The sequence below is a fragment of the Macaca thibetana genome, chromosome 1 (genome assembly GCF_024542745.1).
Source record: "Macaca thibetana thibetana isolate TM-01 chromosome 1, ASM2454274v1, whole genome shotgun sequence".
NCBI classification, from domain to species: Eukaryota; Metazoa; Chordata; class Mammalia; order Primates; family Cercopithecidae; genus Macaca; species Macaca thibetana.
This window is the reverse complement of record NC_065578.1, coordinates 208135653-208153373: the sequence shown is the minus strand read 5'-3', so window position 1 is coordinate 208153373 and position 17721 is coordinate 208135653. Positions and strand designations below refer to the sequence as shown.

The window sequence follows — 17721 nt, the reverse complement described above, 5'->3', positions numbered from 1 at the left end:
GTTCCTCCCCAGGGCTCCTGCTGACTGGCATTCAGGAAAATGGGTAATAAAGACTGGACATCCGGAACCATTTCAGACCATAGCACATTAAAGTATAAAATACATAAACAGATGCTTCTAGACTACAGCATAAAGTGAGCTAGTAGGCACTTGGCAAAATGCACACACTTGTTTTCTCCAGGTTGTAACTTTTTTAATATTTAAAAATTTCTAATTTAAAAATGTAGTATTTCCTAAATATGCTACAATAAACAGGTATTTCTTATGCAATTATTAAATACATATCTTTAAACAATAGTTTAGGAGAGCATAAACATTCATTAGCCTAGATTTGTAAGTTATTTTCTTTGCCTTTCCCTAGTTGTCTGTAATGATGCTGGCTAGCTTTACTTCACTAATCCTCCACATTCCTAACGGAGGGGGACGAAAACTACGTAACTGGATCCAATCCAGCAATCCAAGAGTTCTGATGTTAATTGCTCAATGAAGTGCTACTTCAAGACTTTTTTACAGCTTCACATTCAAATCCCTATTTTGACATCACATTTTAAAATCCTACTGGAAAGGGTACACACTGCCCAATCCTAGGACTGCAGAATAGAAATCCTTTAAGGTCCTTAATATCCAGTTACCCCGATAGCAGTTACAGCAATAGAACTCACCGTCACACATCAGGCATTTCTGACACGATTTTTCCTGCTTCCCTACCAAGTCCTTAAAGGCCTCTCAGGGTGACAGCCCTACCTGTGTCTCATTATAGAAATGAGGGAACAAGTTCTATTCAACATGATTTGTCACACAGTAAATACATTTGTCACCATTTCATGGCTAGATTTTCAAGTGCGTAAACACGGAAATAAATTCTTATAATTTTCAGAAAAGACATACGGTCAGAAGAACAAATCTACAGACAGGACTTTAGTAACTGGTTCAGATCTTTAAATAAGGTTTAGCTCTTGGTTTTGCAGATGTATAAAATGAAAGTCATTAATGCCTGGCCCATATTAATATCAAATTGTCTAAAGTGTAAGTATATATGATATTTATAAAACCATATACATAGCATATGTATATACAAAATACAAAACCAAAAGTGTAACAGCAACCCCCGTTTCAGAGGGCAACCTGGCCCACAGAAGGACTCAGCCGGGCTGGTGGCCCCACAGCCCTCCAGTCACAGGGCTCACTCTCACGGTGTTCTACAAAGCTTGGTCTTCTATAAGATTTATGAATTAAAAGATTCAGAATTACTAGATTATGTATGAGATATATATACATATATCTCAAAGTATTAAAAATCTCACTTCACCAATGTTTACATTTCTAAAGTTCCAGAAATAGGCCAGCACTTTCAGAAAAGGCATTACTACCCGATGTATAAATTACTTGGGGAAAAAAACATCACTCGGGTGTCAACGTGATTTTAACCTTCCATGAGGCTGCCTGTGTATATCCTCAGAACAGGGTGACCCAAGTTTGTAGTCTAAACTGGGCCACTTCTGAGAGGCAAAGGAGGTGCTATTTATAATTCCTCTGGGACAAAAGCCACAAATTGGGATTGTCCTGGACAAACCTGGAGGTAGGGTCACCCTACCTCTGAAATTACTCCAACCACCGTGGTCTGTTCATTTCATAAGGAACAAAGGTCCTGAGAGATGAAGTGACTCGCCCAAGGTCACCGGCTATCGTGCTGCTCCTCAGACCATCTCTCATCTTTCAGGGTTAAAATGAAATCCCTCCAGCACTTTTCTGGGGCTACCCAGAACATTCCCAGGTATGTGGGAATTCACATCTCTAACAGGGCAGGGGCCTGCTGTGTCTAAATAAATTCCCCGGAAGCAATCTTGGCAAGACGGCCCCTAAAAATAACCTTTGCCAAAGAACCTTTGCAATGTCTGTTGTGCTCCTTCCTCTGGCTGTACTCCGGGGGAGGTGGAGGAAATGCAGATGCAGAAGTATCAAATTCAGCATCCTCAGACATTGTTCCCACCTCCTGTCTCAAAGTCAGGCTTATCACTCGAAGCAGTAACAGCAATGGTCAGTGGAGCGAAGACAGGACTCGTCTCAATAAACCTGATGGGGATGAGGGTCAGTTTATAAGATCAGGTGCAGTACGAGGAGAGGGGCATGCCTCACACACAGTAAATACCCTACCAGTACTGACTTCACACCTGGGCACTGTGGAGAGCCACCCACATATACAGGCCTCCCCATCTTCCGCTGAGCCTGAAATTCACTGGAATTAGACAACAGGGTTATTGTCTCAGAAAAGTCGCCTTTAAAAATATCAGTGACAATGAGCCGGGTGTGGTGGTGCACGCCTGTAATCCCAGTGACTCGGGAGGCTGAGGCAGGAGAATGGCTTGAATCCGGGAGGCGGAAGTTGCAGTGAGCCAAGATAGTGCCACTGCACTTCAGTCTGGGCTATAGAGAGAGACTCCGTCTCAAAAATAAAATAAATAAAATAATAAAATAAAAATATCAGTGATCCCTAGAAAGGCAGGTCTTGGGAATCTTTCATTTTTAGGCATAGACAATGATGACAGTTAAGTGCATGAAAAACCACAAGGAGAATGTGGGGTCTGCGGGTGGTGTGCAGGTGGAGCAGGCCTAGGTGGCCAGAGGCAGCGGCAGGAAGTAGGGGGCCTCGGGAAAGAGGATTTTGAAACATGGTAAAGCAACAAGCAGGTACTCATCAGCCTACTTCACAGTTTTACTTCATGCCAGTTTCTTTCATAGTAAAGTACTTATTAACCATTCAAACTTATTTTCCTTTTAGTCATCACCTATTCATGAAGCTTGGTTTTTCCTTGGCCTATTGGATACAGAGAGATTCATTATATTCTCTCTGCTTTGGGGTGTGTTTAAAATTTCCCATAATAAAACATTAAATAAATAAACAGGATTTTTAAAAATGTAAAGTGAGTTCTCAGTACTGCCATTTCAAAACGTGCTAGGCTCAGTCCCTGTGGAGCTCTGATCTGAGAGGGCATTCCTATAGATAAAGACACGGCACCCACAGGAGGATAACTCTAATCTATGCTCCTACCTCTGAAAGTCTCATTTTCTAGTTCCAAAAGGGAGTTGACTCAGTATCTCAGTCATCCTGAACTCTGGCTTCTTTTGGAAGTGCGTCAGACATACCAGCATTCACTCTGATAATGTGCCCTTCACGGCATGGCCCCTAAAACTCTTGAGAGGTTTAGCTGATTCTCCTGTGGCCCCTTCTCTCCTATTTTGGTATTTCTGTTGGACAATGCAACTCCTAAAGATTGACTTGGGGAAAATCTTGGAATGACAATATGGACCATGCCTCAAAATTCCGTTTTCTCACAGTTATCAGACAGTCCCAGTTGTACCAGTTTAGAAATTTAAAAAATCACACACACACATGCCCGTCCACAAAGACAGGAGGTTTGTAAGTGGAAAATCAGAAATACTGAATCCCAGGCTTCTGCTCTGGGTTGGTTACGAATCCGAGCAGAAAGCAACAAAAACAGATAAAGTTTAGTGATAAAAATCAAGACCCTTACAGTTAAGCAGCCTGGATCTGAAATCCAGCTCTACCACTTGCAGACCAAAAATATGCAATAAAATAATGAGTATCTCCATATTTATAAAATTTCAATTATAAGAGAGAACTATTTCTACATAAATTAGACAAAATTCTGTGTACATTTTCCAGCTACCACTTCCCCACCCTCAGCCACTGCTGGGCAACTCACTTAACTTGCTTAGCTAAAATAATGAAGATAATATTCACCTTTCAAGATCGTTGTGAAGATCCAGTAAAATCACATATAAGGTTAAAACAGTGCCTAGAATTTCTCAATAATAGCTGTTTCTCTGTCTTATTCAGCAAATCATTTGGGATACTAGGAATAATATGTGAAAATCTCTCATTTTTTAATTCACTGGTAAAAATCCGTATATTATCACTTTTACTGTCTGATTGCAGTATTTTTTGGTTTTAGTGTTAGACTGAAAAAAATTACAACATCCTCTGCTCCAAATTCTAACATGAAAGACCAAAGTATGCAATGAAATAATCAGCCACTTCATATTACATAAAATTACAATAACAGAATAGAAATATTACAGTCTATAAAACACGAAACACATGGTTTGTATTTTTCTAATCTGATCACCTGAATACCTGCCTCCCCTCAAAAATGTGTTTGTTTCAAAACAGAAAAATATCACCGTCTATGCATAATCTCTAAGTGGATTACAGTTTTCTATACATCTTTTACTATTTTCATGACTGTTCTTCTCTGATACCCAAAACATCTATAATATGTTTTAAAACCTTAAAACAAAACATCTAAATGAGAACAATAATTCATTTTCTTAATTCTATAAATGATACAACTGAAAAAGGAAGTCCTATCTTGGAGTTAAATTCTACATTATGTTATTTTTTTTTTCAGGCATCTTACAAATGTTCAATAAAGTCTTCTTTAGCAAAGCCTATCACTGACCATTCTGAGTGCAGAAGAATTTTATGTCACAGACTTGAGCACACCACCATAAGTACGTTCATACAGTTTTTTGCTTCCTTTGAAAATATAACTTGTCTGGGCCGGGTGTGGCAGCTCACGCCTGTAATCCCAGCACTTTGGAAGGCCACGGTGGGTGGATCACCTGAGGTCAGAAGCTCAAGACCAGCCTGACCAACATGGTGAAACCCCGTCTCTACTAAAAAAAAAAAAAAATCAGCCGGGCATGGTGTCCCAGCTACTCGGAAAGCTGAGGCAGGAGAATCGCTTGAACCTGGGAGGTGAAGGTTGCATTGAGCCAAGATCGCGCCATTGCACTCCAGCCTCGGTGACAGAGCAAGACTCTGTCTCAAAAAAAAAAAAAAAAGAATGAACTCGTTTCACGAGCTAAAAGATACTGCATTCCGCAGCAACAAAGTGCTGGTTTCTGTTCCAGTAACTAAACAAACTTAAATGCCAGATTCAGGGCTGACTGGCAAAGTTCCAATAGAATACCAAGGTGAGATTTCTCCAGAAAGAAAATCAAAGACATCTTGATAGCTGAAGTGGTTCCAAGTTGTCTAATACACGATGTTTTCATCCAGAAAAGCAAGACTTCCACGTTCAGTTCCCATCACCACTTCCTCTAGGAGTCCTCTATTCTTAGCTCACCTTAGTGCCATTTGGGTAGATCCCCTTCCACTTACCCCCTAGAGTTACACCCATTGCTGTATGTAGATAACTTCCACACCTAAATCTCCAGCCTTTTCTCCTTTTATTCATTGGATATCAAGCCCTCAATCCAAATTCCCCATTTCTTTTTTCTCAAGACAGGGGTCTTGCTCTGTTGCCCAGGCTGGAGTACAATGATGTAATCCATGGCTCACTGCAGCCTCAACCCCCCTGGCTCAAGCCATCCTCCTGCCTCAGCCTCCTGAGTAGCTGGGCATACAGGCACACACCAACACACCTGGCTGATTTTGTATTTTTGTAGAGACAGGGTTTCACCAGGTTGCTGTACCTGGCTTCAAATCCCACATTTTTAACTTCTACACAACTCAAGAGCCCCTTTACTTTTACAAATGAACATCAAAGACATTGGAGATAAGGCTAGAAATGATTAGAATTCAGTTTTACAGCCTGGCTATTTTGTGGTATTGGTCAAGGGCCTCAAATATAGTGGGACAACAATGGCCAGGCACGGTGGCTCATGCCTGTAATCCCAGCACTTTGGGAGGCCGAGGCAGGCAGATCACAAGGTCAAGATCGAGACCATCCTGGCCAACACAGTGAAACCCCGTCTCTACTAAAAATACAAAAATCAGCTGGGCATGGTGGTGCACACCTGTAGTCCCAGCTACTTGGGAGGCTGAGGCAGGAGAATCGCTTGAATCCAGGAGGCGGAGGTCACAATGAGCTGAGATCGTACCACTGCACTCCAGCCTGGCGACAGAGCAAGACTCCATCTCAAAAAAAAAAAAAAAAAAAAAAATAGTGGGACAATAGCAGTCAAGTTGTTAGAGTTGAAACAAAGAGACTGCAATTTTTGGAGGTAAAATGGTCAGCATCAAGTATTTCATATGGTTCTATCTCACATATAAATTATCTTAAAATCCTCAAAAACAGCAATGAGATTACCTACCTTCTAAAAGTAATTGTCATCTTCACATCTTGTTTGACTATAACAAAATAAAGACTCTACATGACTTTAGAAGATAGGATTTCTTGATTTGTCTTTGCAATCTCAATTATAACTACCTGTGCAAAACGCAATCATAGCTTCATATTAAATACTGCTCCCATTCCCCCAAAACAACTTTTTTTTTTTTTTTTTTTTTGAGACAGTCTTGCTCTGTCACTCAAGCTGGAGTGCGGTGGCATGATCTCATTGCACTCCAGCTGTTAGCGCAGCTCACTCACTCCAGTTCCAGTGAGTCTCCTGTCTCAGCCTCCCGAGTAGCTGGGATTACAGGCACACACCACCACACCCTGCTAATTTTTGTATTTTCAGTAGAGATGAGGTTTTACACGTTGATCAGGCTGGTCTCGAATTCCTGACCTCAGGTGATCCGCCTGCCTCGGCCTCCCAAAGCGCTGGGATTACAGGCTTAAGCCACTGCGCCCGGCCCCAAAACAATCTCATATTCACCTATTTGTACATTTGGTTCTCATAATCACTAATAAAATATAGGTCTTTTCTAAGATAGCATGCCTTTTTATGAGAAGGTTGTAATAGATACTAATAAGAATCTATTTTCCGTGTATAGTAATTTCTAAAGACTATGACCAACCCATTTACCCCCTAGCAAAAACAAATAAGACAGATCAAAGTTATGCCAACTTCTTGGACTAGAACTTGGCATGTATGAAGACTGCATATGCCAGTTCTTTCCCAGGACCACAGAATCACTTGCAATCTTGTCTCCATTTTCCAATTCCACCACTGTGAAACACACTGCACCTTCAAAAAAATTTTCCCCCATGTTTTCTATACAAAAACAAATTTAAATTTATACTTCTCTGAATCATAAATGAACTTGGAATTTTCTTTATTAAGTGGGTAAAGGTTTTCAATCTGGGGGGAAAAAAAACTCATTTCAAGTCAAATTCAGATTACCAGAACTTTTTCTCATAAGTATGGTGACAAATTTTATTATGATATACATATATCTGTATAATTATTTTTTCAATTCCAAAAGCTCTAAATTCCAATTATTTACGTTTTTTCTTTTCTTTTCTTTTCTTTTTTTTTTTTTTTTTTTTTAGACATAGCCCATCTCTTAACTTTTTATTTTTTTTTTTTGAGACAGTCTCACTCTGTCTCCCAGGCTGGGGTACAGTGGCATGATATTGGCTCACTGCAGCCTCCGCCTCCCGGATTCAAGCGATTCTCATGCCTCAGCCACCCAAGTACCTGAGATTACGGGTGAGCATCACCACACCCAGCCAATTTTTTTTTTTTTTTTTTTTTTGTATTTTTAGTATAGACTGGGTTTTGCCGTGTTGGCCAGGCTGGTCTCAAACTCCTGGCCTCATGTGATCCACCTGCCTCATCCTCCCAAAGGGCCAGGATTACAGGCATGAGACACTGTGCCCAGCCTGAATATTTTTTAATGAAAAGCTTATTCCTCACTCTGTCACCCAGAGCTGAGTGCAGTGGTGCCATGATAGCTCACTGCAGCCTCCAACTTCTGAGCTCAAGCGATCCTCTCACTTCAGCCTCCCAAGCAGCTACAACTACAAGCACACACCACCACACTCACTAATTTTTAAATTTTTTATAGAGACAAGGTCTTTCTATGTTGCCCAGGCCAGTCTTTAACTCCTAGCCTCAAGAGACAGCCTTGCCTCAGCTTCCCAAAGTGCTGGGAATACAGACATGAGCCACCACGCCGGGCCTCGACAGCTCAGACTTACAACAAAAATCAAGTCAGGGAACTCTTTTTGGAGACTTGAGAAAATACTTCAAGAGAACATTTTTTAAAAGCATTAAATGAGTATGAGTTGGGAGTTAACATATTTAGAGCTCAAAAAATCATAAAGACTGTCAAAAAGCTTTTAATTGTTAAAATGAAAGACTTTAAATTAAAAAAGTAATTGTACTAAACGTTTTTTAGAAATGATTCGTAATTTCTTCATTCAATAAATGTCAGTGTGGGCCGGGCATAGTGGCTCACACCTGTAATCCCAGCACTTTGTGAGGTCAAGGCGGGCGGATCACTTGAGGTCTGGAGTTCGAGACCAGCCTGGCCAACATGGTGAAACCCCGTCTCTAATGAAAGTACAAAAAATTAGCCAGGCACGGTGGCATATGCTTGTAACCCCAGCTACTCGGAAGGCTGAGAAAGGAGAATCGCTTGAACCCAGAAGGCAGAGGTTGCAGTGAGCCAAGATCATGCCATTTCACGCCAGCCTAAGAAACAGAGCAAGACTTTGCCTCAAAAAAAAAAAAAAAAAAAGGCCAGGCACAGTGGCTCACACCTGTAATCCCAGGACTCTGGGAGGCCAAGACAGGTGGATGACCAGAGGTCACGAGTTCAAGACCAGCCTGACCAACATGGAGACACCCCATCTCTACTAAAAATATAAAAAATTAGCCGGGCGTGGTGGCACATGCCTGTAATCCCAGCTACTCAGGAGGCTGAGGCAAGAGAATCACTTGAAACCAGTAGGCGGAGATTGCGGTGAGCCGAGATTGTGCCATTGCACTCCAGCCTGGGCAACAAGACTGAAATCCCGTCTCAAAAAAAAAGAAGAAAAAAAGAAAAAAAAAAATCAAAGTGCAGACTCTGTGTGAGCCCATTGAGGCACAGGGACCTACAGAGAAGAGCTACTGCTCACAGCCCTTGTTGGGGAGACAAAGAGAACATCACGTGACCCCTGCTCTAGCACGCAGGCCTTCTAGCGAAGCAGCTGCAGAAGGAGGTACTACCAAGATAGGTGGAGGAGGGAGGGTCTCTGGAAGAGACAAGGACTCAAGTCAGACACTGTGACAAGCAATCAGGGATATGAGATCTTGAAAAACCCGCAGCAGGGATGCTGGGGTGGTAAACGAACAGACGACAGGGCTAGTTCAGGTCTGGCCTCACAAACCACCGTAAGAGGCTTGAACTCTCTCCTGAAGGCAACGAAGAACCATAGAGACACCTGAATCTGGAAAATATCACAACCAGGCTTGTGTCTCATTGAGATCATTCTTGGCAGCGTCTTGGAGAAAAGCCAGCAGACGAGCATGACCCTTGGAAGGGTGACAAAAAGGGAGGCCACCACCCTCATCTCCACAGGGAAGGCAGAAAGCCTGAAGGCCTTGGAGCACACAGGGAAAGGAAGAGGCAGGGTCCAGAGGACTCCATGGGAGGTGGTGACCCCACGTCTGTGGTGTGGGAGAGAAGGAGGCGGCAAGCGTAACACCCAGGTTTCTGTTTTGGGCACCTGGGAGAAAGACATTTCCATTCACCACGAAGGAGAACCAAGCAGGAGGGTTTTGAAACACCTTTGGCTTTGAAAACACCTTCCTTACACCAGCCTGGCTGAAGCGGATGCCCTCCTCTGTGCTTCTCACAGACCACTCCTGTCTCTTGAACCAGGCTGTAAGCTCCTTAAGGGCCATGGTGGTGTCATCAACTCTCTCTGCTGGTCCCTAGAAGGACCACAACAATGTTTGCCAAATGAATGAAAGAATGAACAATCATGCTTGCGTTCCATTCATATTTTGCTCCTCACTAGGGTTGCAGGTAAAAACACCTTCTAGTTTTCAAACTAGAAAGCTGTGGAGATGGGAAGTGGTGTGTGTGCGTGTGTGTGTGTGCCTGTGTTCAGATATGTTTGTACCAAAAATTGTCCTCAGTCTTCTTCAGAAAGGCCACATTCTTGCACTTAAGATTTTCCTTCCTTTGAAATGTGTCTAGCATAGTAGTTTGCAAGCTTCTCCCCCAATCTTTGCTTTCTGTTCTTTCTGGAAGACTTAGTGCCGTTCCCAGGGAAACGGCGGTAGGATTCTGACTGTCCTCCAACGCGTTCCGTGTGAACTCCTCTGCTCAGCATGGTAGCGCCCTCACCCACTTCAGAACTGCGCCTTTTCTGTAGGTGTCTCCCAGCTGCAGTAACCCACTGCGGTGCTTTCTGACAGTTTTCCGAGGCTGCGTTGATTAAGTTTCCCCGCTAAGAGTTATATTCCCCCTCCCACACTCCTGGAAAATCTTATGGGCTTAAGTTTCTTACCTGGTGAATGTGGCTGAAGGCCTAGGGCAACCCCAGGACACATCACGGTGTCCCAAATAGGATGTAAAGGCAAAGAGTGTTTTTTGTGCCTCAGAACTCCTGCACCTGTGATTCTCCGTAACAAACCACATGTATATTTATTACAGTCCCTCTGGGTATAGAGGTTTCTTAGAGCACACACAAGACTCTGCCTTTAACCTCTTCCTTGACACTTCTGCCCATTAAGAACTTCCTCTGGCTCTCAAAGACTATCTACAACTCCACCTCTCCCTCCCAGCAATGGCCACATGTACACCGGACTTGCCACCTCAGCACGGTGGCTCCTTTCCCTGCATGGAATAATGACACATCCTGTAAATACTTAACTTCTTATCCAGACGCAATCTCCCAGTGGATAAACAGACTCTCCTCATTAGTTTGGCTGTTACTTGTCAATACCACTGTCTTGACATTAAAATCCAGGCGCTCTAATGGTGAGGATCATATCTACTTAATTGGATTTATACCACAGCCTACTGTGGAACAACATGTGGTTATTTAATACTTCGTATAATCCCTCCTGATCACTCTCAAATTGATGCCTTCCTCACCATTGCTTCTAACAGCCCCCTTGTTCTAATCCCCACCACTTTATCTGTATGGTCCCATAACAGGCTTTTGCCTGGGTCCTCCAGCCTCAGGTCCTTGTCCACTCAGATTTATCCTGCCAACAACACTAGTTCTGTAAGCATGGGTCTCCCCAGCTCAAAAGACCTCTGGAGCTCTGCATGGTTTGGAGAACAAAGTCTGCACTCACCTTAGCATCCCAGGCCCTCTATAACCTGGCCCTTTTCCATGGATCCAACTTTCTAAGTTTGAATATGCATCTTTAGCGTCAGGTATTATCTCCTTATCACACGTACACAAACACAGACATATCCAATACAGAGCTAAGCCACAGACATATCCAATATACAGACACATCCAATACAGAACTAGGCTTTGGGAGACCTGAGTCCTGGTCTGGCCACCTTGGTTACTTTCTCCTTCTATACTCTTACCTTTGAACTTCTCCCATCTCTTGATGAGAGGGTGAGAGCGGGGATGCCAGGGTGCTTTGATAGTGCCAAAGGTAAACACTTATTGTATTACATTTATTATTTTCTATTTTTTGAGATGGGGACTTGCTCTGTTGCCCAGGCTGGAGTGCAGTGGCACCATCACAGCTCACTGCAACCTCAAACTCCTGGGCTCAAATGATCCTCGGGCCTCACCCTCCCAAGTAGGTAGGATTACAGCTGTGCACCACCACACCTGGCTAAATTTTTTATCTTTTTGCAGAGACGGGGTCTTGCTGTGTTGCCCAGGCTGGTCTCAAACTCCTGGGCTCAAGCAATCTTCCTATCTTGGCCTCTCAAAGTGCTGGGATTACAGACATGAGCCACTGCACCCGGCTAACTTTTATTCTTGCACTTATTATTAAACAATTTCTTGTTTAATATGCACTTATTATTAAATAATTTCTTAGGTTCCAAGTGTTCCAGGGTATAAATCTTATCTTTAAAAGTACACCAGGCTGGGTGCAGTGGCTCACGCCTGTAATCCCAGCACTTTGGGAGGCCGAGGCGGGCAGATCACAAGGTCAGGAGATTGAGACCATCCTGGCTAACACAGTGAAACCCCATCTCTACTAAAAATAAAAAAAATTAGCCAGGCATGGTGGTATACACCTGTAATCCCAGCTTCCCAGCGCCTGCAATCCCAGCTACTATAAGGCTGAGGCAGGAGAACTGCTTGAACCCAGGAGGAGGAGATTGCAGTGAGCTGAGATCGCACCACTGCACTCCCGCCTGAGCAACACAGAGCAAGACTCTGTCTCAAAACAAAACAAAACAAAACAAAAAAAGTACACCAGAGGAGGGGGGAATGGGAAGCTAGTTTTTAATGGGTACAGAGTTTGAGCGTGGGATGATGGAAAAGTTCTGGAGGCATACAGTGGTGATGGTTGCACAATAATGTGAATAGACGTAAAGCCACTGAATTGTACACTTACGATTAAAATAGTAAATTTTCTGTTATGTGTACTTCCCCACAATTTTCAAAGTATATCAAGGTCACCAAGGGCCAAATCTCATGCTCCATTATCCCTCACAAGTCTAAGCACAGTGCTGATTAACAAATATTCGGTGCACAAGGATAATAATACCTGAACATTTACAGATCGCTTTACAATGTATAAAGCCCCTTCACCATAAAATAGTTTAACCGTTTGATCCAGACAAAAAACCCTGTGAATTAAGAAAGACAGGTATTTATCTTCATTTTCTAGGTGAAGAAATTGAGACTTGAAACATGTAGTGATTCAACTGTAGTCGGGTACCAGGCAGAGTTTCGACTCATCTGGGTCTCATGAATCTGAGAAATGTCACAAGCTTTTTGTTGATCGTTGGAACAAGCAATTAGTGTCTTTTCTCCTAGGAAAAATTCATGCAAGAGTATGTGTCATTAGGCAGGAAGAGCCTTCACCTTGTGCTCTAAATCAGCAGCTGCTGCCCACAGAACAAGGGCAGGGGCAACTCGAAGGCTCCCAGGCTCCCTATTTAATCCGGACCCCGTGGGCGGCTGCCTCTGCACACGCATCCTGCCAGGCTGCCTGACCCAACATGGCAACACGTTCGCCTAAATGCCAGACTGACAGGAGGTGCTCCAAGGTGAATCTAGCCATCTCAACTGTGAAGAGTGCAGAAGAATCTGAATTTCTTTAGGGACTATTAAAAACAATCAGAACACTTAGAAAAGTTTATCGATTATCAAGCTGTGTACCGATTACGGACATAAGGATCCTTTACGTATCGAAACATATTTCGTTTCCTTAAAAGGTCTGCTCTAGCCTCCCAGTACAGTTAAGGACAGCGCCCTGAGCTTGTGAAGATAGCAAACATATTCAGCATTGCTGTTCTGACAAGTCACCTCCCAAATAGGCTTCAGTTGAGGTACAAGCTCAATGTGTTCCTTGGTTCCAGGAGACGTTTACTTCTAGACGCCAACACTCTGAAAGTTTCAACAGTCCACTGAAGAGGTCCCAATTTACTTAGAAATTGATATCCCTAAACTGTGTTCTATATGGTAAAACATTCTCACTCCAAGAGTGTGCCTCAGCATTTCAGTGTCTTAAAATATTGTATCTGGGGCTGAGCACGGTGGCTCATATCCTTAGTATCAGCGCTTTAGGAGGCCAATGTGGGAGAATGGCCAGGAGTTCAAGACCTGCCTGGGCAACACAGTGAGACCCTGTCTCTACAAAAAAGTTTTTAAAATTAAAAAATTAGCCATGTGTGGTGGTGCATGCCTCAACATCATGGAGGTCACTTGACCCCAGGAGGTCGAGGCTGCAGTGAGCTATTATTATGCCACTGCACTCCAGCCTGGGCAACAGAGCAAAATCCCAACTCTAAACATTATATATTATATATACAATATACATATGTGTGTGTGTGTATATATATATCATATCTGTAAGACTGCAGGCAATTTTCTTCTACCCATGAGTTGTATGAAGCAAAATACTTCTTTATAGAAATAAATACTCCTAACCCTATTTACATACTCTTGTGTGTAACACACTCTTCCTAACACACTCTTGAAAGAGAAGGTAGACAGGTTGAAACACCTATTCGCACTCATGCTAAACCCACTATCTTCTGGATTCCCTTCTCTTATAAAACACATCACACTTTATAAAGTCCTTCTACAGCAAGGCTTTCATTCCACACCACAGAGCAAGGATTACCATAGCCCATGAGACTCTCTGAATTGTAGATATAATTAGGCATCACATCCATTATGACACCACAGACGTCATCATGTGCTACCAGCATCTGTTGACAGATCTCATACCCAGCATATCACCGAAATGGCAAGTGTGGAGAAGGTAGCCCACAATAGAAACAATGGCATTTTAGCCTCGTCCGGTTCCAGCAGTTTGTCTCATAGGACATAAATAGAGGCCACTGCTCTGGCTGCACTGAGCTCACAGTTCCATATTATTTTACTGACTTGAGCAGGGTCTATACCAAAAGTAGAAATACAGAATCGAGAGTAGAAATAGAGAATCTTCTAGATCTGTCCTAACGTAGTTTTTACTCCCCCCATGCATGTGCAACATTCAAACTATCTTAAGAAAAAAAAAATTATCATGTTAAACTTTTTAACATTATTTTGGACTGGGATCTGGAAGTATGTCATTTTTACTTCAACTTTACTTGAGTAAATTTACTTGAAGTAAATCAACTTTACTTCAAGTGCTATGCAATTATAATAATACAGTCAACATGGGAATCCCAAACCTAAAATAATTAAAAGCCATATATCAAAAAAATACTGCAAATATATTAAAAGATTAAATATGGTCGAAGGGATGTCAATGTGGCCTCCAGAAACTGTCATTACTTCTATCCTGCTATTGTACTGTACTTAAAAAAAAAAAAAAAGGCAACAGAAAGCATTGTGATTAGACGATCACTTTCAAAAATGATGGGCAGACTACCTGTCCAATTCCTTAGCTATTTTACAGTTCCTCATAAGAAAGCAATTTTTTAAAACAAAGACCGGGAGTTAGGGAGTTACGCTTTTTTAATCCACGAAAAGTGCAGTAATCAAAATTTGGGGAAATTCTTTTAAAAAAACACTCACTGCCCAAAAATTAAGGTCACTTTTTAACTTCGTGCTGATGGATGATGCATCAGCTGGTCCAGATGGCACATTAGGAATCCTCAAGCTATGTGCTTCCTTCACAATCAGTACTTTAAACAACGGTAGACAGCTTGAAGTTTTGTTGTTTCTATTTATTACTCCCATTTTCTAAAAAAGGTAGGGATGGTAAAAGCCTTAAGAAACTCGGGGAGAGACTGAAATGTAGCTAAATTAGAGCTTTAAAATAATAATAGTAAATGGTATTTTAGGAGAGAGGGTAGACAAAAGACATCCTGATATAAAAATAGTGCTTGGTTATTTGATAATTATCTCTCCTTCCAGCTAACGCTGTTTGCTGCGAGAGGAGTTTGGGATGTGTGTTCACCATCACACTCCTATTCACCAAATACTATTGCACAATCAACTACAGAGCCAATTATACAGAGATTCCCATACACGCTATGGTCACCACAGGCTATCCACTTAAAGCAGGCCCTTAGAAGGGAAATCTATCTTGCCCCACGCCCAGAAAAATAGGGGGAAAAAAGCTCAGAGCGTTTGGCTTTTACCATAACCCTCTTATCTTAAGGTTGGGTTAGCAGGTCTCTGTTGTCATGCCTGACCCAAGGAGGCTCCCTGCCTAGTCAAGTAAGAGGCGGGATTAAGCCTCCTGGTGAGCATTCCCTATTTATTCTAGCCAAGAGGATCAAGAGGAAACCTTGAAATAGTGGAATGTTCCACTGGGCCCCCAGAGAGCGCCAATCAAAACGGGGAGGGAGCTTTCAGAAGCTGGCTGACTCCTTCGTCCCTGTGTGCTTACCTCAATGAACTATAAATAGAGTGTGAAATAATTGTGACTATCGGTAAATGTCTAGTGTTCATACAACATCCCTCTCCAAGGAACCCAAAAGATTGAATAAATGACTTTCCATGACTCTAGAGGCTGCCCGGTGGAAACTGCAATGAAGCTGATGTTCTTTTGCTTCTTTCAATGGGGAAGAGAGAGGCTACGGTAAAAGGACATAAACGGGCCAGGAGAGTAACTCGGTCACAGACTCAAGGGGTCAGGAGCAGACCAGAGACCCCTTCAGATCCTGGTCGAACGCGGGCTGGTGTGAGGAACAGAACCATATCTGTGGCTCCGATGCTGCTAACACACGCGCGCGCACACACACGACGCCCAGTGTCCTGCCTGTCCCCAGACGTGTCCTCTTTCCTAAGGGGCCCCCGGGGCTGCGAGGGCACAGGACAGCACAGCACCTCCACAAAGCGCCCTCTCGCCAGTCGCCAGGCCACGCGGCCACGCGCACGGGAGCCCCGCGGGGGACCCGGACCCACCACGCGCGCGCGGCCCGCGGGCCCCTGCTGACCTTCCTCTGCTGCTTCTCCCAGGCAGGGTCCAGGAGCAGGTCGCGGTCCCACTCCTCCTCCTGGATCATGTACTCATCCTCGTCGTACACGTAGTTGTACTGCACGCCGGGCTCTATCTGGTTCATGGCGCTCGGTTGGCCTGGGCTGCGGCGGGGCGCGAGGAGCTCGGACGCACGGGCTGACGGGCAGATGGACCCACGGAGGTGGCGGGTGGCGGGCGGTGGGCGGCGGGCGCGGGGTGACCTTCGCGCGACTCCTCTCGGGGCTGCACGCCTGGGCGCTGGGTCTCGGGCGAAGCACCAGCTCCGGCTGCGAGCAGCTGCCGCGCGGCTTAATAGCCGCGCCGCCCGTCACGTGGCCGCCCGGCCGCGCCCCCGCCGCCACCGCCCCCAGCCCCACCCATAGAGGCGCAGCCAGCCCCGCCCCGAGCACGTGCGGGCTGACGGGGCGCCGGGCCCCTACACGGTTTCCCCTGCAGCCGCCGCCCTGACGCCGCCTGCACGCCTTCCGCCGAGGCCTCCGGGAACGCGCGGGGTACGGCCGGGCCCGAGCAGAACCACGCCTGCCACCCACGCTCTGAGAGCGGCTGGTTCGCCGCGCGGGGTCCGTCGGTGTCCCGGGTGGGTGATCGCGGGCCAGGGGAGGGCCACCCGAGAGGCTGGGTCCCTGACCACCCCAGCACAGCCAGATTTTCCAAATATTCGGAATTCGCGTTTTCCATATATTCCCACATATTCATTGGAGATCTCTCTTCTCTCTCTCATCTCTCTCTCGTGCCTCTCTCTCCGCTCATCTGTCCCTCTCTCCCGTGTCTCTCTCTCATCTCTCTCTCCCGTGTCTCTCTCTCATCTCTGTCCCTCTTTCTCCCGTGTCTCTCTCATATATCTCTCTCATCTCTGTCTCTTTCCCGTGTCTCTCCCTCTCACGTGTCTCCCTCTCACGTGTCTCTCTCTCACGTGTCTCTCTCTCCTCTCATCTCTGTCTCTTGTGTCTCACTGTCTCTCGTCTGTCTCTCTCCTCTCCTCTGTCTCTCTCTCTCTCATCTGTCTCTCTCTCTCTCATCTGTCTCTCTCTCGTGTCTCTCTTGCTCTCGCTCATCTGTATCTGTCTCCTGTGTCTCTCATACCTCTCTCATCTCTGTCTCTCTCCCCCCCACCCGCCGCCCCGTTTCTCTTCCTCTGGCTCTCTCACACATATACATACATACAGCCCCCCATGGAGTAAAGTTTAAAAGCTACAGAATCCCCTCTTCCTTCTCTCCTCCCCACCCTCACCTGGGGAAATCAAGGCACAGGATTTGGATCCATCTATTAAAATGTCAGGAACCAAACCAAAGGCAGAAAGTGTCAGCTCTCACCGGCCGGGCATAAATTTAAGAGAGCTGACAATGAAGGGCAAGCGGCCAGCTTCGTGTTGTATTTCCATGTCGCCCTGTGGGTTGCACTTAACGCCTTTTCATCCCATTAGTGCTGGCTAGCTG

The 17721-nt window shown here is 44.6% G+C and overlaps 1 protein-coding gene across 2 annotated transcripts in view; it reads right to left on the bottom strand.

Moving 5' to 3' along the window:
• ACTN2 (actinin alpha 2) overlaps positions 1-16588 on the bottom strand; it is a 76290-nt gene extending 59702 nt beyond the window's left edge. For both annotated transcript variants that reach the window (XM_050770724.1, XM_050770716.1), the window contains exon 1: positions 16241-16588. In XM_050770724.1, coding sequence (XP_050626681.1) covers positions 16241-16366 — 126 coding nt within the window. In that variant the 5' untranslated portion in view covers positions 16367-16588. The remainder of the gene's footprint in view (positions 1-16240) is intronic.
• Between the last annotated feature and the right edge of the window lie 1133 nt (positions 16589-17721).